General features: G+C 36.2%; 3 protein-coding genes and 1 long non-coding RNA gene across 7 annotated transcripts; 3 read left to right on the plus strand and 1 right to left on the minus strand.

Annotated features, from left to right (window-relative positions):
• Positions 1 to 3: 3 nt before the first annotated feature.
• Positions 4 to 14,386, plus strand: LOC124403801. Of its 3 annotated transcripts, XM_046877576.1 has the most exons (7): positions 4 to 138; positions 1,206 to 1,562; positions 1,822 to 2,076; positions 2,210 to 2,303; positions 2,703 to 2,757; positions 3,152 to 3,246; positions 3,932 to 4,549. In XM_046877576.1, exons 1-7 carry the CDS (start codon positions 99 to 101, stop codon positions 3,996 to 3,998), a joined length of 963 nt encoding a protein of 320 aa, XP_046733532.1. In that variant the 5' UTR covers positions 4 to 98; the 3' UTR covers positions 3,999 to 4,549. The 3 variants fall into 3 exon arrangements, with proteins under 3 accessions (XP_046733532.1, XP_046733533.1, XP_046733534.1); XM_046877577.1 differs by lacking the exons at positions 2,210 to 2,303; positions 2,703 to 2,757; positions 3,152 to 3,246; positions 3,932 to 4,549 and adding exons at positions 13,546 to 13,688; positions 13,789 to 13,882; positions 14,043 to 14,386 and having other exon boundaries at positions 1,822 to 1,933; XM_046877578.1 differs by lacking the exons at positions 1,206 to 1,562; positions 1,822 to 2,076.
• LOC124403804 (myeloid cell surface antigen CD33-like) lies at positions 6,494 to 19,465 on the plus strand. 2 transcript variants are annotated; one of them, XM_046877580.1, is made up of 7 exons: positions 6,494 to 6,616; positions 7,622 to 7,990; positions 8,334 to 8,588; positions 8,696 to 8,783; positions 8,926 to 8,979; positions 9,119 to 9,252; positions 9,408 to 10,969. In XM_046877580.1, the coding sequence occupies exons 1-6, from the start codon at positions 6,541 to 6,543 to the stop codon at positions 9,126 to 9,128; spliced, it is 852 nt and encodes a 283-aa protein (XP_046733536.1). In that variant the 5' UTR covers positions 6,494 to 6,540; the 3' UTR covers positions 9,129 to 9,252; positions 9,408 to 10,969. The 2 variants fall into 2 exon arrangements, with proteins under 2 accessions (XP_046733536.1, XP_046733537.1); XM_046877581.1 differs by lacking the exons at positions 8,334 to 8,588; positions 8,696 to 8,783; positions 8,926 to 8,979; positions 9,119 to 9,252; positions 9,408 to 10,969 and adding an exon at positions 19,142 to 19,465.
• Positions 10,977 to 13,056, minus strand: LOC124403811. The gene is made up of 3 exons (XR_006928955.1): positions 12,750 to 13,056; positions 12,487 to 12,536; positions 10,977 to 11,099 (listed from the first exon to the last, which is right to left on the minus strand). It is a non-coding gene; the product is annotated as an uncharacterized LOC124403811 (long non-coding RNA).
• A 385-nt stretch (positions 19,466 to 19,850) lies between the features above and the next one.
• Positions 19,851 to 22,664, plus strand: LOC124403800 (myeloid cell surface antigen CD33-like). Its single transcript, XM_046877575.1, has 6 exons — positions 19,851 to 19,896; positions 20,099 to 20,353; positions 20,482 to 20,853; positions 21,407 to 21,661; positions 21,771 to 21,870; positions 22,093 to 22,664. The coding sequence occupies exons 1-6, from the start codon at positions 19,857 to 19,859 to the stop codon at positions 22,262 to 22,264; spliced, it is 1,194 nt and encodes a 397-aa protein (XP_046733531.1). The 5' UTR covers positions 19,851 to 19,856; the 3' UTR covers positions 22,265 to 22,664.
• Positions 22,665 to 22,765: the final 101 nt, after the last annotated feature.

Below are 22,765 nucleotides of genomic sequence, written 5' to 3' on the forward strand. Positions count from 1 at the left end.
AGAACAACGAGCTCTTACCTGAATCAGGACCCGTTCTTCACTTTCCTGCTCTGACCCTGAGGGATTCTGGGAATTACACCTGCACTTGGAAAACCAACATGACATCAGGATCTAAAACCATCAGCCTTCAGGTCGAGGGTGAGTCCGTCTGCTCACAACATTCCTGCTTCTTTGTGTCCATGTTTGTGTTTTGGAACATTAGATGAAGTATCTAAAATTATTGACAGATTGTGTACTTTAGGGGTGAAGTAAGAAGGGTGCACCCCAAATGACCAGTGTCCACACAATACAACGCAGTGCAAATTAACAAAAAGTACAACCCCAAAATGTTTAGGTGAACAGTACGCATTTGAGGTTCGCTGTGAAGAACACAACAAATGTAACACTTTCAACACTGCATGAGTTCATTAGAAGAGTAATAAGTAATAAGTGCAGAGTAATAAGTGCCATATCATATTGCTTTGTCTCTAGTTATCTGATCAAACCCTGTACACTGTAATGTTTCTAATCTTTAAATCCACCCTGTGCAGATTTCGCTTTACTTTTCTCAGGAAAGCGGCTGCAGGGTTTACAGAAAACCTCATCACTGTGCTGTGCTGGATTCCAACCAGCTGAATCATTCATACCATTGTGCAATAAAACATCAGTTTCCGTGATTTTGTAATAAATAGTAATTGGTGTATTTTAGCTTGTATGTGTAGCATGTGTAGATCAGACTGGTCTGCTAGTGAGGTTCCACAGTCATATGATGTTGATGCTATCGGTTCATTAGCAGATGTCCTGTGTTTATTTGATGTCAATGGTCCTGGTTGAATAACAGAAGGTTCAGGTTCATTGTAAACAGACCAAATTCACTTCAATCTAATTCATTTTATATTTATATATATATATATATATATATATGGTTCCTGAATTGGTGGTTCACCTTTTCGATCTTATGACAAAGGTTATCAACAGTTGAAGGACACTTGACACTTGTCCTCCTAAGCCATTGTAGCACACTGTTTATATTATTTACAGACCAGATCCATCTTCATGGTTCTTGATCATAACCCTCCAAAGAAGTCTCATGTGGTGCCATCCTCATGAGCAGCCAGTGGTTTTCAATTGAAGAGATGTTTATTAGAATATAATATAATTATTGTTGTTTATTAAATAGTTTCATACATCATTTTTTCTGCTTTATGTACACACTTCCTTTCCAGGTGCACAGGACAGTGAAAGGGGTGTGAAATATCCCAATGAGACGATCTGTGCTGTGAGCACGTTCAGTGTCTCCATTCCCTGTTATTATTATTATCCACGTCAAAATAACCAGGTGACACAAATGCTTTGGTGTGCACTACAGTCAAACACACACTGTCAGGAGTCTCTGTATGTTTATAACAGCTCATCAAGCTCCATAACAGATTTTAAGTACATTGGAGACAACAAATCAGACTGCACTTTGTTAATACACAATGTACAGTTCAGTTATTCTGGAAAGTACAAATTCAACTTTATAACCAATGTGACTGATGGTGGAGAAGTAAATAATCCTGGAGTGACTGTACAGTTTACAGGTAAATACTTTAGTTTAAAAATTATAAGTTAAAATATTCTTTATCTGCGTAATGAACCTTTCACAAGATTCCTTACTTCTGTCAGAGCTGCTGTTATTGTTAGATGATGGAACATTTTAGAAGAAATGTAATTTATAAGAGGACATAAAGAACATGTGACTCGTGTGTTAGGATGCGACTGTTTTTGATGATTATTGATAATTAATACCTTCTCAGTCCTGAGTCACTGATGTGGAGTCTTTCCTGCTCTCTGATAAAGATTTAAAGGTGTCACTAATCAGACTTAGTGGAAACGGAACCCTTAAACCAGGAGACTCGTTAAATCTGACGTGTGATGTGACCTGCACACAAAGTTCCTCACAGTTTGTGTGGTTTAAGAACAATGAACAGTTAAATACATCAGAAGCCGTTCTTCACTTTCCTGCTCTGACCCTGAGTGAGTCTGGGAATTACACCTGCACTTGGAAAACCAACATGACATCAGGATCTAAAACCATCAGCCTTCAGGTTGAGGGTGGGTCTGTCTCTGCTCACAACATGTCTCTAATGATTCCTCAAGGAAAAAAAGAAGTCAGTCGTGATGTCCCTCTGCACTCCTGTAGCAAGTATCTGTGTTTAGTTGTTTTTTTCTTGTTGTTTTCTTTCAGGTGAAAATCCACCTTGGCCATTCTGGATCATTGCAGTGGTGGCAGGTGGAGGGATCATCTTAGTCATCATAGGAGTGGTGATTTGCCTCAGGAGGTACAATTCTACATGTTTCCATACAAGTAGGATGGCAGATCAGAGGCTCCAAAAAGTTTAGAAATGGACCACTATTTTAATAAATATACAGCACACGTTCATGGAAGTATTCATTCATCTTGAGGGGATTAGCAGTGCATCTAGCAGAGGATAACCAAGACAAAGGTCTTGCATTCTGTCTGCAATCGCATTTCTCTGAACTTCTGCTCGTACTAGATCACAGAGAACCTCAACACATTGCTTTCTGCCCTCTACTGCATAAATAAACACACACACACACACACACACACACACACACACACACACACACACACGATTAGACTGGTGGTTTCTATTCTTCAGATGTCCACTGATTGACCTGAAACCTCATTTATAGTGTTGTTTTTTTGCTTCTCCTAGTAGGAAGGACGTTGTTCCAGAAGACAACAAAGGAAAAGTTGGAGAGCAAACACAGGTAAGGCCAAGTTAAGAGATGCTGTAGTCTGTTCTTGAATGATTATACACTGCTTATTCAAAACTCTAAAAGAACATCCAGGGGTTGAAAATGGTCATTACGGGTTTTCTAATGTTGTACTACCACACAATTTTTGACAGAAATACCACAGACAGTTCAGTCAGTCAGAGTAACATCAGCTCAGAAAACCTCTGGAGAAAAAAACACTGCTAGTTGGTCAACAAATACATTTATGAAGGGACCTCATCATCACCAAGCAACTCAACACCATGCATTTCTTTTTTATGGTTTTGCTTTTGTGGTCTTGTGTTTTTTTTTCTTTCAGTCAAACTAAATAAACTTTCTCACTCACTTGATCAGACATTTTGTTGAAACTTTAATGGATTTCCTGCAGGTGAAGCAGGTTCCTCAACCCAATGAAGAAGTGCAGAAGCAGGAGGAAGTTACATATGCATCTGTGTGTGTCAAAAGCAGCAGTCTGAACAAAGAGTAAGAACTAACACTGTGTACATTGTGGCAGATTCGGTTACCTGTTTGCTGCTTTATCAAAAAAATGCAGGGACATTTTACGGAAATAAAATTTATTCCAACGTATTTAACCTTTCAGCTAAATCCTCTATCAATTTAATATCTTTAGAATCGGGGAAATCTACGTTTTTCACTCACCAGCCAATTTGATTTGTAAGTGTTGAAGTTAAAAACTAGTCAAAAGAAAGAAAACCACAAAACAGAAGTAAACAAAGTTAACACACGAGTCACATATATGAGCAACTCATACCGAGCTTTTTACTTTACATTAAAACTGGAATTCGATGCTTAGGTGCACCTTCCGTTTGTACACTGGGGTTAGCTGGAACTTGATTTATACCAGCTGGCTACAATTTAGATGACAATCGGCTTGTTAGTAATTAGAGGAACCCAGACTTGCCATTCTGCAGACGTCCAATGAATTATCGAGACTCTCAGTCTGGTCTCATCTCCATCTTTGAGTTTTCATCAGCTGTTTTGTGAATTACAATTATTTTGAAGATGCTCGTTAATTGGAACATGCTTTCATGTCTACTTTGTTCCTGTTTTTTAAAACATTTTAAGTCGAAATGTGTGATCTATAACAGATGTAAAAGGGTGACGTGTGCATGCTACCTTGCTCATAAAATTGTTTGTGTGATTACAGATGTGTTCACGCCGAGCAGCAGAGGGAAAGCATATCCATTATCTACAGTGCTGTGGCAATAAAATAATTGCCCCTTTGGCGTCATATATTAAAGCATTAAGCTTGCAATCGTGCAGCCACAGTTTCCCTCCTGGAAGCTGAATTCAGAGTGCACACTGGCGACACCTACCGATGAAGAGGGTTTTTTCCACCCACACTCCTGCTCCGCCATGTGCAGTGTGATCCTGACACACATCTTCTGCTTGATCAACCCTAAACGCTCGACTGCATCTTCTACATCTTGAAGCTTTCTACACATATGAATAATCTCATCCAGAAACCAAAAACCTTTCCTGACCTTTCTATGACCTGCTGTAATCAAAAACTAATTCCAGAATCATACACAATATGGAAAAAAATGTGTTATTTCTCTGTAATGGAGCTGTTCACTCCTTAGTTCTGTTTTCTCAAAATAGCTTATTTCCTTATTATTTCTGACTGTCGGGTGAGAAAATCAAATCTCAATCCAGATTTCTGTAAATTTGTTTTGTTGTTAAAAGTGCTACACAATTTTTTTTAATAATGATTGTGAATCTTGTAATTGAATTGAAATATTTTTAAGTTGTTTGTAAGGTAGCAAATTAAATAATTATTCAATTATTTAATTAGTAAATAGGTCAAAATGTAAGTTAATATTTTTTCTCTTTTTTCTATTAAACTGTAGAAATAAACATTAAATATTTACAGAATATTGTGTCCTTGTGTCCTGGTTTACATTTTTATTTCACAGTTTATTAAATCAGATTGTTACTTTATACTTTTACTAAACAAATTAATTCACAAATGTTCACAAAATCTTGGTTATGTCACGTAAACCCTAAAATTGGTGTTTAACTACAAAACCCTTGGATCACTGCAGTGTATAATCATGATAATCATGTGCACACACACACACACACACACACACACACACACACACTAAATATAAAGAACATGCAAACACATTCAGCACAAAGAAATACTCAATTTCTCTCTGGCTTTGATGCATTTTGTAGATTTTATCTTAAGAGCTGCTTATATACTGTATATATATTTATTTGTGAGATGTTGTGATGTTTGTGCACTTTGAAAGTTTTGTCAGCTGTTAAGTTTAAGGTATTACTATCTGTCTTGTGACTAAATATCTGCTTGGAGATCAAGTCCTCTCAACTCTACTATACTTTACTATACTATACAACACTATACTATACTATACTATACTATACTATACTATACTATACTATACTATACAAAACTATACTATACTATACTATACTATACTATACTATACAACACTATACTATACTATACTATACTACACAACACTATACTATACTATACTATACTATACTATACTATACTATACTATACAACACTATACTATACTGTACTATACTATACTCTACAACACTATACTATACTGTACTATACTATACTATACTATACTATAGAAAATATACTCTACTATACTATACTATAGAAAAATTCACTATACTATACTATACTCTACTATACTTTACTATACTCTACAACACTATACTGTACTATACTATACAACACTGTACTATACAATACTATATTATATAAAACATACTCTACTATAATACACTATAGAACAATATACTATAATATACTATAGAACAATATACTATACTATAATATAGTATACTGTACTATAGATCAATATACTGTACTATCCTATCCTATTCTATACTCTACTCTATACTATACTATACAACAATTTATTCTACTATACTCTACTATACAATTCTCTACTATACAACTATACTATACTATAGAACCATATACTCTTCTCTACTCTACTCTACTATAGAACAATATCATCTACTATACTCTACAACAGCACTATACTATACTATACTATATACTATACTATACTATACTATACTATACAGAAATATAGTATTCAACTAAATACTATACTGTATTATACAACACTATAATATACTATTTTACTCTACTCTACTGTACTCTACTTTACTCTACTCTACTCTACCATTCTATACAATAAAAAGGACAAAAATGTATATTTAGTCATTTTGCTCTTGAAGATTTTTCAAGTGTGTATGTATGGCGTATGTTGGTCTGCAGCAATCAATAAAACCTCATAATGGAGTGTGAGAGAGAAAGATATATGAGAAATATGAGCTGCAGGAAGAAGAAAAATATCAAATAAATAATAAAGAAAAATCTAACACTAAGCGATGAAGTGATCTGATATCTTCATCAGAATATAGTTGCTGTTTCTTCATCTTGGTGAAAGCAAAAGCAAACCTAAATAGCAGCTGTAGCTTTTTTTAAGTAAAAAAAAAAAAATGTTGTTGTATAAATGAGCATAACTAATAAATAAAATCGGAAATTCAAGATTTGGAAATCAGGATGAGTTTCTCCCCCTGACGTTATTATGATACTTTACAAAAATGGAACAGTGACTTGTCATGGACTGGACATGGTCACTGAAAATAACTCTGCCAGCCACATCTCTGTTGTAATAAAGCTTTTTTTTTCCGAGAACTGCTTTCACTTCTCACTTACCTCAGAGTCAGCAAACCAGTTAGAGTTAAAGACTCATGGAAAGCAAAGCTACTGTCTGGTTTTCTGAAGGAGTAATGAAGACGCTCTACTTATTAATGCTCATAATGTCTGGTATGAAACACTTGTTTTTTTTTCCTAGTTTTAACTTCTAAAGTTCCCACCTGTATGTTCTGTTAGTGGATATTTTTATTTATTACTTCAAATAATTCATTATAAAATTTGTGTCTGACAAAGAATATGAAAAAAGATAATGAATGTGTTCTAAACTGCTTCTACTTAAACATCAGTAAATCAGTAAATATTAGGAAATATTGGTTCCTTGTGAAACTTTACCAGCTAATAGTAACTCAAATGCAGCAGAGTGGTTGATGTGGTTTAAACTCAGTTTTGTGTGATGTGGCCAGGAATTAATTGTAATTGGGGCATTTGATTTAATTGGATATAAAATAAATTAATTAATGTCATTCATTTAGAAAACAATTAACCACCAACCAAATGTAACCATTTTAATAAAATGAAAAGTTTTAGCAAAAATATTTGATGAAAACAAACATACCCTGCATAAACTAAAATAAACTAAGTGACACGTTCATTTGACTTCTGGGGTGGAAGAATATACAGAAATCATAATAGTGATCTCAATAAGAGCAAATGTGTATTGTATAAAATGTGAACAGTTATACAGACAGCTGTTCTGCACTGGCGGTAGGTTGTGTTACAGTTTTTCTTTGTTGCTTCGGAGTGTTTTACAGATCGGCAATGAATTTCTCAAAACTACTTGTTTAAGCTCCACATTCTGTAGACATGCATCATAAGAAAAATTTCACTTTGCTTTAAACAAATTGTCAATGATTTCCTAAAAAAAGGTAGAATTTTAGCTAAAATCTAGACAGACTTTATTCATTTTGATTGACACGACTGCAGAATTTCCCAATTTGCTGATTGGTTTCCAGATTTTAAAAGTCACCCAGCATCATAAAGAAAAGCAGTGTATGCAGGCAGGACAAATAAAAACTGCACTGTCTAATAAAAAAACATCCAGATTTAATGGGTGTCTGTATTTTTTGTGTTAAATTTTCTTTTTCTAATTAAATATTTTTTATCACTTTTTTTCAGGTGTTCTCCCTCAGTCCAATAGATATAGTGTGAAATATCCCCAAAAGCCGATCTGTGCTGTGAGAGGATTTAATGTCTCCATTCCCTGTAGTTATTATTATCCAACATCAAAACCCATTCAGGTGACACAAAAGCTTTGGTGCTCAATGAACTCAAACACAGATGTGTGTCTGCATCCTCCATATGTTTATAACAGTTTATCAAACACCAAATCAGACTTTGAGTTCACTGGAGACGACAAATCAGACTGTACTTTATTAATCCACAATGTACAGTTCAGTTATTCTGGAGAATATAAATTCAGATTTATAACTGATGTGACTGGTGGCATGTGGACAGGAAACCCTGGAGTTACTCTACAAGTTACAGGTACATTTTACTGATTAAAATAAAGATCCAAACTGCTCCTTCATCTGTAGAACTTTCTTATCTTTAAACTTGCCAGTTTATTAATTTTAAATCAGGTAAAAAAAAAAAATAATTAAATGTATTACTTAAACATTTATTGTTTATTAGCTGGTATTAAACTTGAACAAATCATTTAAACTAAAATCTGATCCGATCTGATCACAATTCATTCTTGAAGTCAATTGAAAAAATAAAGAACAATGAAGTTTTGTTGATACATTAGAACTCGACAGTATTATAATTATTAACACAATCTTTCATTCCTGAGTCACTGATGTGGAGTCTTTCCTGCTCTCTGATAAAGATTTAAAGGTGTCACTAATCAGACTCAGTGGAAACGAACCCCTTAAACCAGGAGACTCGTTAAATCTGACGTGTGATGTGAACTGCACACAAAGTTCCTCACAGTTCCTGTGGTCTAAGAACAACATACAGTTAAATACATCAGGACCCGTTCTTCACTTTCCTGCTCTGACCCTGAGGGATTCTGGGAATTACACCTGCATTTGGAAAACCAGCACGACATCAGGATCTAAAACCATCAGCCTTCAGGTCGAGGGTGAGTCCGTCTGCTCACAACATTTTAGAAGTTTTTATATTAATAATTTCCCTGATTATCGATGTGTGAGTGACTTTCTACTTTAAATCCTGTTGACTTTTTTTAAGATGATGCTGGTTGGTCAATCTGGATCATTGTTTTGGTGATGGGTGTCCTGATCTTGGTGATCGTGGCAGCTGTAATTTACCGCAGGAGGTAAGACTCAGAATACGTGACTAAACTGGGAGAGAATTACAGCTGATACACTTCAGTATTTAATATAAAGAAGATTATTATGATGGACGAATATATTCGAAAAGCTGTACTCATACATTGGGTGCTTTTCTGCTTCCATTAGGCAGAGAGTAAAGATCCAGAAGAAAACAATGGAAAAAGTGCTGAGAAAACACAGGTGTGATCTCTAAAAAAAATCGCATCTTAACACAGGACAGTTTCGGGTTTTCCGTGTTCTAGCCACAGGTTTTACACGAGTTTGTGTCAGGATTGTTTTAAAAGAAATAATGGTAATTTTTGTACTTCTTATTTCACAGGTTTCAGTAACCACACATGCTATGCAGATAAAACCAGAGCTAAACCATGTTGCTCAAGCGGATGATAAAACGAGGCACCAGGAGGAAGTGACTTACGCCACTGTGTTTGTCAAAGACAATAAAGTAAAGTCAGGGTAAGAGTTTATACAGTCACATATATCATCATCTAAATCATGGTATTCTGTACAAACTGTTTGGGAAACCTGTGATATATTGGCTTGATTTGAGGTTCAATATGACATTTAACACTTCAAAACAAATAATGTACGTTTTGGGACTTGTGTTTTAGGCACAAACACACTAAGCAACCGGAGGAGGATGAGAACGTAATCTACAGTGCCATCATAAAACCCTGATCCTATTTTTATTTCTCACCCCATCAGTCATCATGAGGACTGTAAATAGTTCCTGTCTGGGCAGTTAAAACAAAATCGATTTCATTTTATGGTTTACTAATATTATATAAAGTGTCCACAGTTGCTTGGTTTGCACTTTATCCTGGTCAGGTTCATGGTGGATCCAGGACCCTTGATAGAATTATTACAATTATAGATTTAATTCACCCCCCGGATTTGACGCAACCCATAGCAGGGAACCGTGTACACACTCATTCACACCAAGAATCCTGCCTGCTGACCAGCAAGTTTTTTTTGGAATGTGGGAGGAAACTGGAGAACCCAGAGGAAACCCAGTTAACCCAAGGTTATAATGCTGCCTTGTTTTTTTAAAGCAGAGATGCTTGTTTGAGGGCCGTGGGCCAAAATTCAATGTTGCATAAACGGAAATATTCTTGCCAGCGTTCTTTAAAACAGATGCAGAATATTTTTGTTTCCAAATGATGAGAAATCGTGTATCTTTCAAAACACTAGACAACATCCTCATGTCTACGTTTTCCGCTGCAACGATGTCGCCATAATAAAGCACGCGGAAGTTCATTTACATTCTCTACATTTCATTTTTTGCAACTTAAAAATACAACAAAAATATTATGTTAAATGTTAAATGGCATTTTTTCCAGTTCTCATATATCGTGGGACAAATCAAAGGTCACCTTGGGTCCTAAATTGAGCATCACTGCTCTAGAAATCTGAGTTAAAATGCGTTAAAAATAGTCCGATTTTGTTTAGTTTTTTGTTGTAAATAATAAATGTTATTAGATTTTTATGGAAGAGTGTAAACATTAGTTTCTCAGACGAAACTCACATCATGGAACATCTCAAATATTAACGATATTTCAATAGAAGTGAATCTGTAGCCTAGACCTCCAGAATCGTCCAATTTGTGCTCCTCATAAGAACATTTTCTCGTCGCTTTGATCAAATTGCGAACGCTTTTGTACATTAATTTAATGGATTGTGTTCAAGTGTCTGCTGTTTCCCACAGTATCAGTTCATGTTCATGTTGATTTTTAGTCTCTGTGATCCAAAACACTGTTTATATCAAGAAATCCTCAAACTGTGCAGCATCATACTGAGAAGACGACGAAACATTTCGATGGTTTTCTTTGTGAACAATGACGAAGAGACTTTTCATTCTGATGGAATGAGATGTTCACTGACACGAATATTTATTTTTGAGAGATGAACTGAGGATTTTGAGAAAAGTTCAGGCTTTTTCAAGAAAAACCGTATACAAATGTTTGTACACGTTGTTTTGAGAAATGCACGTACTGGTTTACAAATATTAAGAAACGCTCCAACAGCTGAGAAAAACTGTAAGTGTGTAAATCTCCTCAGATCTCGGTCTCTTTCACAGCAGCAGCAGCAGCAGCAGACAGCATTAGTAATGAAACCCATCTGAACTATTGCTGAGTCGTGTACTGTATGTTTTATCTCTCCTGTAAATAAATCTTATTTCTTAGACTTGATATTTTTTTTTGTCTTAGTAAATACTAAACCAGATTTTGTGTCATTTGGTTTCCTTCATTTTTTATTACTGTCCTTTTTCCACAGAGCTGCTTCTTCAGCTTCTTCCTAAGCTGCTAATTACAAACAGAAACACAGATTTACAGCATATTTATAGTTTATTATATTATTAAATAAAATTACTTTTTTTTCATTGAAAACTGAAAACAGGAAAAAAATATTTCAGCTCCGCTTTTTATTTTCTCTAAAGAAAAACTGATACAGTGACAAATCATTTTTAATCCAACAAACAAGTTTTTTTGACAATAAACCAGAAAATTCAACGCAACCATATGTAAAAATATGTAAAACAGAAATTTGACATCTTATAACTAATATTTTTTATTAAATTAATTATTTTTATTAATAAATTAATATTTGCTTTTAATTAAATACAATTTGTTATTCTATTCACAAAGCTTCGTTTAGAGTCCCTCTGCTGGTGAAAATGATGTATTGCAGCCCATAAAGAAGTCTAAACTTTCACATTAAATCTTTGATATTTATAATGTTATAATATAAATTCTTTCTTCTTCTTTCGGCTTCTCTCATTAGGGGTCTCCACAGCAGATCATCCGTCTCCATACCCCCCTGTCCTCTACATCTGCGTCTTTCACACCAACTACCTGCATGTCTTCCCTCACCACATCCATAAACCTCCTCCTTGGTCTTCCTCTTTTCCTCCTTCCTGGTGTCTCCATCCTCAGCATTCTCCTACTGATATACCCCATGTCCCTCCTCTGCACATGTCCAAACCATCTTAATAGCTCCTCTCTCACCTCGTCTCCAAAACGTCCTACATGCGCTGTCCCTCTAATAAACTCATTTCTAATCCTGTCCATCGTCGTCACTCCCAACGAACATCTCAACATCTTCAGCTCTGCTACCTCCAGCTCCACCTCCTGTCTTTTACTCAATGCCACTGTCTCTAATCCATACAACATCTCAGGTCTCACCACAGTCCTATAAACTTTCCTTTCACTCTCACAGATACTCTTCTATCACAAATCACTCCTGCTATCACTCTTCTCCACCCACTCCACCCTGCCTGTACTCTTTTCTTCACTTCTCTAACACACTCTCCATTACTCTGCACTGTTGACCCCAGGTACCTGAACTCCTCCACCTTCACCACCTCTTCTCGATGCAACCGCACCCTCCACTGCCCTCCCTCTCATTCACACACATGTACTCTGTCTTACTCCTACTGACTTTCATTCCCTTCTCTCCAGCACGTACCTCCACCTCTCCAGGATCTTCTCCACCTGCTCCCTACTCTCACCATAAATCACAAGTTACTGAATTTGTATGTGAACTTCTTCATTGAGATGTTTTTTAGGAACAACATTTAGTTCTCACTTCCCATTTGTTTACGACTGAGCTAACTAGATGAACACACACACACACACACACACACACACACACACACACACACACACACACACACACACCTGTGTTGCTCACCTGCTGAACAGAAGAGATAAAAATGCTGCACTTGGTGGTGATTCTTCTCACTGTGTCAGGTATGAAATAAAATATATTTAGTATTCAGTTGTTTATCGTTGTACAGATTCACACCTGACATTTATTCTTTATTTATTTTTTGTAAAGAATAAACCAATGGCTGTGGTTTTATTAAAATATTGACACTGGAGAGAAAAAAAACCTTCAGAAATCTTATAAAAGATTAAACTGTCATTATATTAAATATATTTGAAATCCTGTACCTTGTGACACCGTGTCCTGATGTCTCACTGTTACGCTCATCAGGTGATTGTGAGAGAAAACGGAGAAGTTTTATGAGAATTTTCTATTATTTTAAAAGACAATCACACTTTCTTTATAATACCGGTGTTTTTCTAGTGGCGTAATTTAGAATAATAAAAACAGTAACACACTCGTTATCCTTTTGTTTTAGTCTTTAACCTCAAACAATATTTAACACTTTTATTTTGCAGATGTTCTCACTAAGAACAATAACTGGAGAGTGAATTATACTGATAATCAGATCTGTGCTGTGAGAGGATTCAGTGTCTCCATTCCCTGTAGTTATTATTATCCAACATCAAATCCCAACATTCAGGTGACACAAAAGCTTTGGTGCTCAATGAACTCAAACACTGTTCAATATGTTTATAACAGTTCATCAAACACCAAATCAGACTTTGAGTTCACTGGAGACGACAAATCAGACTGTACTTTATTAATCCACAATGTACAGTTTAATTATTCTGGAGAATATAAATTCAGATTTATAACTGATGTGACTGGTGGCAGATGGACAGGAGACCCTGGAGTTACTCTACAAGTTACAGGTACATTTTACTGATTAAAATAAAAATCCTAAATGATTTATTATGTGTGTGTAATCCTGAGTCACTGATGTGGAGTCTTTCCTGCTCTCTGATAAAGATTTAAAGGTGTCACTAATCAGACTCAGTGGAAACGGAACCTTAAACCAGGAGACTCGTTAAATCTGACGTGTGATGTGACCTGCACACAAAGTTCCTCACAGTTTGTGTGGTCTAAGAACAACGAGCTCTTACCTGAATCAGGAGCCGTTCTTCACTTTCCTGCTCTGACCCTGAGGGATTCTGGGAAATACACCTGCATTTGGAAAACCAACACGACATCAGGATCTAAAACCATCAGCCTTCAGGTCGAGGGTGAGTCCGTCTGCTCACAACATTCCTGAATGTCATAAAATGAAGTTAATAATAATAATAATAATAATAATAATAATAATAATAAGTTTATTTCCTACAGGAGAAGATCAGTGGAACATCTGGATCATTGTATTGGTGACAGTTGGGGTGATTTTGATCTCTTTAGTCGCTGGAGCTGTGATTCTTTACAAGAGGTGAAACTGCTGATTTTTATATAATAAAATCCATACAGTTTAAAACACTCACAATCTGCTGGAGAGCAACATCTCAGTCTCAAGCTGCAGAGACAAACACTTCAAAATAGAGATTAACGTGTGTATTGTGGTTTATAAACTGGTTTCTGTGTATTTGCAGGTTTGTTCACACTGAGCAGCAGATGGAGGATGAATCTAATATCTACGCTAACGTACAGCCGGTGAAAGACACCTGTAATATCTACGCTAACGTACAGCCGGTGAAAGACACCTGTAATATCTACGCTAACGTACAGCCGGTGAAAGACACCTGTAATATCGACGCTAATGTACAGCCGGTGAAAGACACCTGTAATATCTACGCTAACGTATAGCAGGAGAACAGCAGTTTTGCTCTCTATGACAATTTACAATAACAATAAGCTGTCTGCAGTTTCACATATGAAAAAAAAAACCAATATACAATAAATACAGTGTATAAATAGTATGTTATAATATGTATTGCACCTGAACTAATAAACGTACATAATTGTAAGTCTCAGCAGCATGAATCTCAGGATTGGTGTGATGTTCACAATATAAAACATAAAGTAAATTAAATGTATATAAAATATTAGTCTTCTTCATTATAAGCCCAGAGTGTATTTTATAATATAATTTTACAAAAGGAGGAAAAAGGCTCCAAATGATATATATTTTAGAATAAAAGAAAATATAATTAATAAAAAGTGTAAGAGAAAATTTGGTGTTTCTTGATATCGAGAAGTGCAAAACACATTAAAAATCCGAAAACAAAATTACAAATTCAAAAACATGGTAGGTAGAGTTTGTGAACGTAAACTTACCGATCATTGGAGGGGACCCCTGTCAGTCAAGATATACAGGTGAATGACAGGTGTCTCGTCCAATGATCGGTAAGTTTACGTTCACAAACTATACCTACCTTTTACCGGTTTATCTGACTTGTCGTTGTGTTTTCGGATTTGTTAATTTGTTTTTGGATTTGTTGTTTTGTTTTTGGATTTGTTATTTTGTTTTCGGATTTGTTAATGTGTTTTGCACTTCTCGGCCACCGTACTAAAACCTTTAGATAAACAAGCACAAGCAGGTGTCAATGTGTTTTCCTGCCACCAGAGGGAGACAAAGAGCGGGATCTCGGTAATTAGAGGCACTCAGCGCCACCTGTATCTGACCTATTAAAGGGCTGCCTACAGGGTTGCTCAAACGCTTAGTCTTGAGTTCGCTTTGTGTGGAGCAGTACTCTACTCTGTTCTTCTGTGCTGGTTTTCAACCTTATCCACTCTCTCAAATCTTCTTCAGGCTCCTTTTCTTTGGGATGAAGAAATCATTTTTGTTTCCCTGTAAGCCCTCTATAATGAGCACACATCAGTGTTATTTCCTGTTGGTGCATATTCATATAGTGTTAAACTCTTTTAAAGACAATCACATGATATTGACTCAGAATGCTCCTGTGTGCATCACTCATGATCATCTGTACTTCAAAGTTATATAATGGCCAAGTGTCCATATAGTGCACAAAAAAGAAGTGCACTGAAAATACAAAAGTATGCGAAGTGTAAAAGTGCACGCTGCTTCTGCTCATCTTCCGTTCTTAGCACTTAAAACGCTTGTGGTTAATGAGTTTGAAGATATACTGGGTATATTCATTTAATTCAGGAAATACTTATTTGTTACGTATCATTAACAAGTCAGTGAGTATATATACACACACATATACACACACACACACACACACACACTATTGAGTGTGTGAGGTTCTTACTGAAGAAGAGATGAAGATGCTGCACTTGGTTCTGATTCTGCTCACGCTGTCTGGTATGAAACATCATCTCACTCTTACACACAATTATTATTTAGAGTTTGTATTGGTTGTTGATTGATGTTGCAGTGTTTACGCTCAGTTTCGCTCCGTTACTGGATCATACATTTACACACATTTTACACTCTAAGGTTAGTGATCTATTAATTACTGCCTGATGGAACTTTTCTAATGATTTAAAAAATGTTTTGGTTTTATTATTTAATAATCATTATTCAAATAAGACCATGTGAAGCTCTCGGTAAAGAAAAGAGAAACGCAGCTGACAGAAAATGGAAAATACAATAAATGAAAATGATAGTATTATGCTGCTTAGAAGAGTTTACAGAATTTATCAACATCTATATACAACCCCCTTCTTGAAAAACACTATTACAATATGTAGATATTTCATGCCCAGAAATTTGCCTGCATTCAGAAAGCAGTTGTGAAATAAACAATTAGGACAACCTTCTACTTCTACAAGCCTCAAGCAAGTGTTCAGCAGCCACGTGTTACTGTGTTACTGTGTTACTGTATTACTGTGTTACTGTGTTACTGTATTACTGTGTTACTGTGTTACTGTATTACTGTGTTACTGTGTTACTGTGTTACTGTGTTACTGTGTTGCTGTGTTACTGTATTACTGTGTTACTGTGTTACTGTGTTACTGTGTTACTGTATTACTGTGTTACTGTGTTGCTGTGTTACTGTATTACTGTGTTACTGTGTTACTGTATTACTGTGTTACTGTGTTACTGTGTTACTGTGTTACTGTGTTGCTGTGTTGCTGTGTTACTGTGTTACTGTGTTACTGTGTTACTGTATTACTGTGTTACTGTGTTACTGTGTTACTGTGTTACTGTATTACTGTGTTACTGTGTTGCTGTGTTACTGTATTACTGTGTTACTGTGTTACTGTGTTGCTGTGTTACTGTGTTACTGTATTACTGTGTTACTGTATTACTGTGTTACTGTGTTGTGTTACTGTGTTACTGTATTACTGTGTTACTGTATTACTGTGTTACTGTGTTGCTGTGTTACTGTGTTACTGTATTACTGTATTACTGTGTTACTGTGTTACTGTGTTACTGTGTTGCTGTGTTACTGTATTACTGTGTTACTGTGTTACTGTGTTACTGTGTTACTGTATTACTGTGTTACTGTGTTACTGTATTACTGTATTACTGTGTTACTGTGTTACTGTATTACTGTGTTACTGTGTTACTGTGTTACTGTGTTACTGTGTTGCTGTGTTGCTGTGTTACTGTGTTACTGTGTTACTGTGTTACTGTATTACTGTGTTACTGTGTTACTGTGTTACTGTGTTACTGTATTACTGTGTTACTGTGTTGCTGTGTTACTGTATTACTGTGTTACTGTGTTACTGTGTTGCTGTGTTACTGTGTTACTGTACTGTGTTACTGTATTACTGTGTTACTGTGTTGCTGTGTTACTGTGTTACTGTATTACTGTGTTACTGTATTACTGTGTTACTGTGTTGCTGTGTTACTGTGTTACTGTATTACTGTGTTACTGTGTTGCTGTGTTACTGTGTTACTGTATTACTGTGTTACTGTATTACTGTGTTACTGTGTTGCTGTGTTACTGTGTTACTGTATTACTGTGTTACTGTGTTGCTGTGTTGGCATGTTGCTGGGATGCCGTGTTACTTTGTTACTGTGTTACCGTGTTGCTGTGTTGCCGTGTTACTTTGTTACTGTGTTACTGTGTTACCGTGTTGCCATGTTGCCGTGTTGCTTTGTTGCTGTGTTGCTGTGTTACCGTGGTACTGTGTTGCCGTGTTACCGTGTTACTGTGTTGCCATGTTACCGTATTACTGTGTTGCTGTGTTGCTGTGTTACTGTATTACTGTGTTGCTGTGTTACCGTGTTGCCGTGTTACCGTGTTGCTGTGTTACTGTATTACCGTGTTACCGTTTGCTGTGTTACTGTCTTGCTGTGTTACTGTGTTACTGTATTACTGTGTTGCTGTGTTGCTGTGTTACTGTATTACTGTATTACTGTGTTACCGTATTACTGTGTTGCTGTGTAAGTGTATTACCGTGTTACCGTTTGCTGTGTTACTGTGTTGCTGTGTTACTGTGTTACTGTATTACTGTGTTACCGTGTTGCTGTGTTACTGTATTACTGTATTACTGTGTTGCTGTGTAAGTGTGTTACCGTGTTACTGTGTTGCTGTGTTACTGTATTACTGTGTTACCGTATTACCGTGTTGCTGTGTTACTGTATTACTGTGTTGCTGTGTTACTGTATTACTGTGTTACCGTATTACCGTGTTGCTGTGTTACTGTATTACTGTGTTACCGTGTTGCTGTGTTACTGTATTACTGTGTTACTGTATTACTGTGTTACTGTGTTGCTGTGTTACTGTATTACTGTGTTACCGTATTACCGTGTTGCTGTGTTACTGTATTACTGTGTTACCGTGTTACCGTGTTGCCGTGTTGCCGTGTTACCGTATTACCGTGTTGCTGTGTTGCTGTATTACTGTGTTACTGTGTTTCTCATGGTTCAAGGTTCATGAACATTCAAAACATTCAAAACAAAAAGTAGGATATTTTGGAAGTTGGAAACTTCCTCCGCCATGACCTCAGAAAAGCAAAACTAATCTGCTGTTTAACTTTTTTTAACATAATTTTTTCACTAATATTTTCTTTCCACCAAATGATCCACTATGCCTGTGAAGACTAAATAATTATTCTGTAGGTGCTGATTGAAGAAAGTGTACATTTTCCTATGGCTGTACATATATACATCAGATACACACATACAATTATGATATATACTGTTTTATATCATTATAACTTCTTCAATCTCCTTTATTCTGTATGTATTTCTCTACACAGATGTTCTCACTCAGGACAGTAACTGGGGAGTGAAATATACTGATAATCAGATCTGTGCTGTGAGAGGATTCAGTGTCTCCATTCCCTGTAGTTATTATTATCCAACATCAAATCCCATTCAGGTGAAACAAAAGCTTTGGTGCTCAATGAACTCAAACAAGGATTGGTGTCAGGATCCACCATATGTTTATAACAGTTCATCAAACACCAAATCAGACTTTGAGTTCACTGGAGACGACAAATCAGACTGTACTTTATTAATCCACAATGTACAGTTCAGTTATTCTGGAGTCTATAAATTCAGATTTATAACTGATGTGACTGGTGGCATGTACACTGGAGAAGCTGGAGTTACTCTACAAGTTACAGGTACATTTTACTGATTAAACGAAAAATCCAAACTTATTTCTTATCTTTATAATAATCTTCTTCACCTATAAGAATAAATGATGGTTTTTCAGAAATGTTTATTGATGTGAAGATACAGTCGTTAATTATTTAATAATATATTTATAGTTGTGTGTGTAATCCTGAGTCACTGATGTGGAGTCTTTCCTGCTCTCTGATAAAGATTTAAAGGTGTCACTAATCAGACTCAGTGGAAACGGAACCTTTAAACCAGGAGACTCGTTAAATCTGACGTGTGATGTGACCTGCACACAAAGTTCCTCACAGTTTGTGTGGTCTAAGAACAACGAGCTCTTACCTGAATCAGGAGCCGTTCTTCACTTTCCTGCTCTGACCCTGAGGGATTCTGGGAATTACACCTGCACTTGGAAAACCAGCACGACATCAGGATCTAAAACAATCAGCCTTCCGGTCGAGGGTGAGTCCGTCTACTCACAACATTTCTGTTCGTGATCTTCCAAATTTACTTACACAAGCTGAATTAAATAGTTTAATAATTGTTTTTAAAAATTTTTTATTTAAGCTCGTATTTATTTCTCTTCACAGATGTTCTCACTCAGGACAGTATCTGGAGAGTGAAATATTCTGATAATCAAATCTGTGCTGTAAGAGGATTCAGTGTCTCCATTCCCTGTAGTTATTATTATCCAATATTAAATCCCAACATTCAGGTGACACAAATGCTTTGGTGCTCAATGAACTCAAACACAGATCAGTGTCATCACCCTCCATATGTTTATAACAGTTCATTAAACACCAAATCAGACTTTGAGTTCACTGGAGACAACAAATCAGACTGTACTTTATTAATCCACAATGTACAGTTTAATTATTCTGGAGTCTATAAATTCAGATTTATTACTGATGTGACTGGTGGCATGTACACTGGAGAAGCTGGAGTTACTCTACAAGTTACAGGTACATTTTACTGATTAAACGAAAAATCCAAACTTATTTCTTATCTTTATAATAATCTTCTTCACCTATAAGAATAAATGATGGTTTTTCAGAAATGTTTATTGATGTGAAGATACAGTCGTTAATTATTTAATAATATATTTATAGTTGTGTGTGTAATCCTGAGTCACTGATGTGGAGTCTTTCCTGCTCTCTGATAAAGATTTAAAGGTGTCACTAATCAGACTCAGTGGAAACGGAACCTTTAAACCAGGAGACTCGTTAAATCTGACGTGTGATGTGACCTGCACACAAAGTTCCTCACAGTTTGTGTGGTCTAAGAACAACGAGCTCTTACCTGAATCAGGAGCCGTTCTTCACTTTCCTGCTCTGACCCTGAGGGATTCTGGGAATTACACCTGCACTTGGAAAACCAACACGACATCAGAATCTAAAACGATCAGCCTTCCGGTCGAGGGTGAGTCCGTCTACTCACAACATTTCTGTTCGTGATCTTCCAAATTTACTTACACAAGCTGAATTAAATAGTTTAATAATTGTTTTTAAAAATTTTTTATTTAAGCTCGTATTTATTTCTCTTCACAGATGTTCTCACTCAGGACAGTATCTGGAGAGTGAAATATTCTGATAATCAAATCTGTGCTGTGAGAGGATTCAGTGTCTCCATTCCCTGTAGTTATTATTATCCAATATTAAATCCCAACATTCAGGTGACACAAATGCTTTGGTGCTCAATGAACTCAAACACAGATCAGTGTCATCACCCTCCATATGTTTATAACAGTTCATCAAACACCAAATCAGACTTTGAGTTCACTGGAGACAACAAATCAGACTGTACTTTATTAATCCACAATGTACAGTTTAATTATTCTGGAGTCTATAAATTCAGATTTATTACTGATATCAGTGTTGGCAGATGGACAGGAGACCCTGGAGTTACTCTACAAGTTACAGGTAAATTTTAGGATTTAAAATAAAAATCCAAAATGATTTATTATCTGTGATTAATGTTTCTGTTTCATTTAACGGCTGTATTTCAATATAGATTAGAAATTGGTGCTCATTAGCACCCGCTTGGGATAACTGGATAATCATACACCTGACTCTAATCCTACAAAATCCCTGACTTTGTGTGTGTGTAAGAAATGAATCCAAAGGCACAGCAAACATTGATATGGATTTCTCTTCTGTTTATTTTCTTCCCCTATTTTTATTTGATAAATAAATTAACACTTTTTTTTCAGCATTTTTCCACATCTGCCTAAAACCTTTACACAGTGCTGTTTTACCTGCTGTGAACTTGCTGAATCCAATGCCAAGATCAGCTCTAGTTTAATCAAGAAATCTCACTTAGCTGATGTTCATTATACAATAATACATTTAGAGTTCTGTGAGTAAGAACAATGGAGTTTTGTTGATACATTAGAACTCGACAGTATTATAATTATTAACACAATCTTTCATTCCTGAGTCACTGATGTGGAGTCTTTCCTGCTCTCTGATAAAGATTTAAAGGTGTCACTAATCAGACTCAGTGGAAACGGAACCCTCAAACATGGAGACTCGTTAAATCTGACGTGTGATGTGACCTGCACACAAAGTTCCTCACAGTTTGTGTGGTCTAAGAACAACGAGCTCTTACCTGAATCAGGACCCGTTCTTCACTTTCCTGCTCTGACCCTGAGGGATTCTGGGAATTACACCTGCACTTGGAAAACCAACACGACATCAGGATCTAAAACAATCAGCCTTCAGGTCGAGGGTGAGTCCGTCTGCTCACAACATTCCTGAATGTCTCGAGTGATTCCTGAAGGAAATAAAGTGACTTGTGTTCAGTTAAATTCTGTTATTTTTATCATCTAACAATCCAGAACATCCTGATCAGTGGTCAATCTGGATGATAGTTTATGTGATTGCTGGAGTGAGTCTCATCATCTCAGGCATCTCAGGAGCTGTGATTTACAACAGGAGGTAAAAAAACTCCATAAATCCGATGATTTTGACACGTCACTGTTGTGTTGCTGTTTGCACGTAGACACTCATCACACTCATAGCCAGTCTGGAACTATCTTTATTTTTTCCCATTCCCCTGAAGGGTTTGACTCACCCAGTAGCATTCATGTCAACAACAGTCACAATTAACAGCTGTTATCGTTGTTAGTATCTCATAAACAAGTGTCTGTGTGATCGCAGGAGGGTCCACGCTGAGCAGCAGAAGAACGATTCTGATGTCCACGATAACACTCAGCAGAAGAAGGATGATTCTGATCCTCACGCTAATGTCCAGGAGATGGAAGGCGATTCTGATATCTATGCTAACTTCCAGCAGAAGGAGGATGATTTTGAGATCTATGCTAATGTATAGATGCACTTAGCTGATCGCACCTCGTGATGTTCACACTTCACGCTCAGCTCAGTCTTCAGCTTGAGTTTCCTCTGTGAGCTAAAACAGACTGTTAAACAGCATATACACTTCCTGTGTTATGCTTTTGCGCTTCATCATTTACTGCTTTTTAGGATGTTTTGCATCTAAATTTGAGAAGTTTTCTATTTTTCATTATCCCTTAATAAGTGCTTAATGTGAGCCACGACTCACCAGAACGCACTACATGCTGCTTTAACACTGACGTGCTCAATAGATTAGATTAGATTGGATTATTACTTGTGGTGTATAATTTTAATACAACCGATAAACAAATGAAAACGACACAACCTGAAACAGACTTAATTGTCGGCATATACGCCCTATTTATTAAACACTTTTAAACCACAGCTTTCACAGTTTCAGCCTCCGGAAAGTTTTTTTTCTTCATCAGACTTTTTTCACATTTCAATTTTTAAACAGTAAAATTATGTATAACGTCCA

The sequence above is a fragment of the Silurus meridionalis genome, chromosome 21 (assembly GCF_014805685.1).
Source record: "Silurus meridionalis isolate SWU-2019-XX chromosome 21, ASM1480568v1, whole genome shotgun sequence".
NCBI classification, from domain to species: domain Eukaryota; kingdom Metazoa; phylum Chordata; class Actinopteri; order Siluriformes; family Siluridae; genus Silurus; species Silurus meridionalis.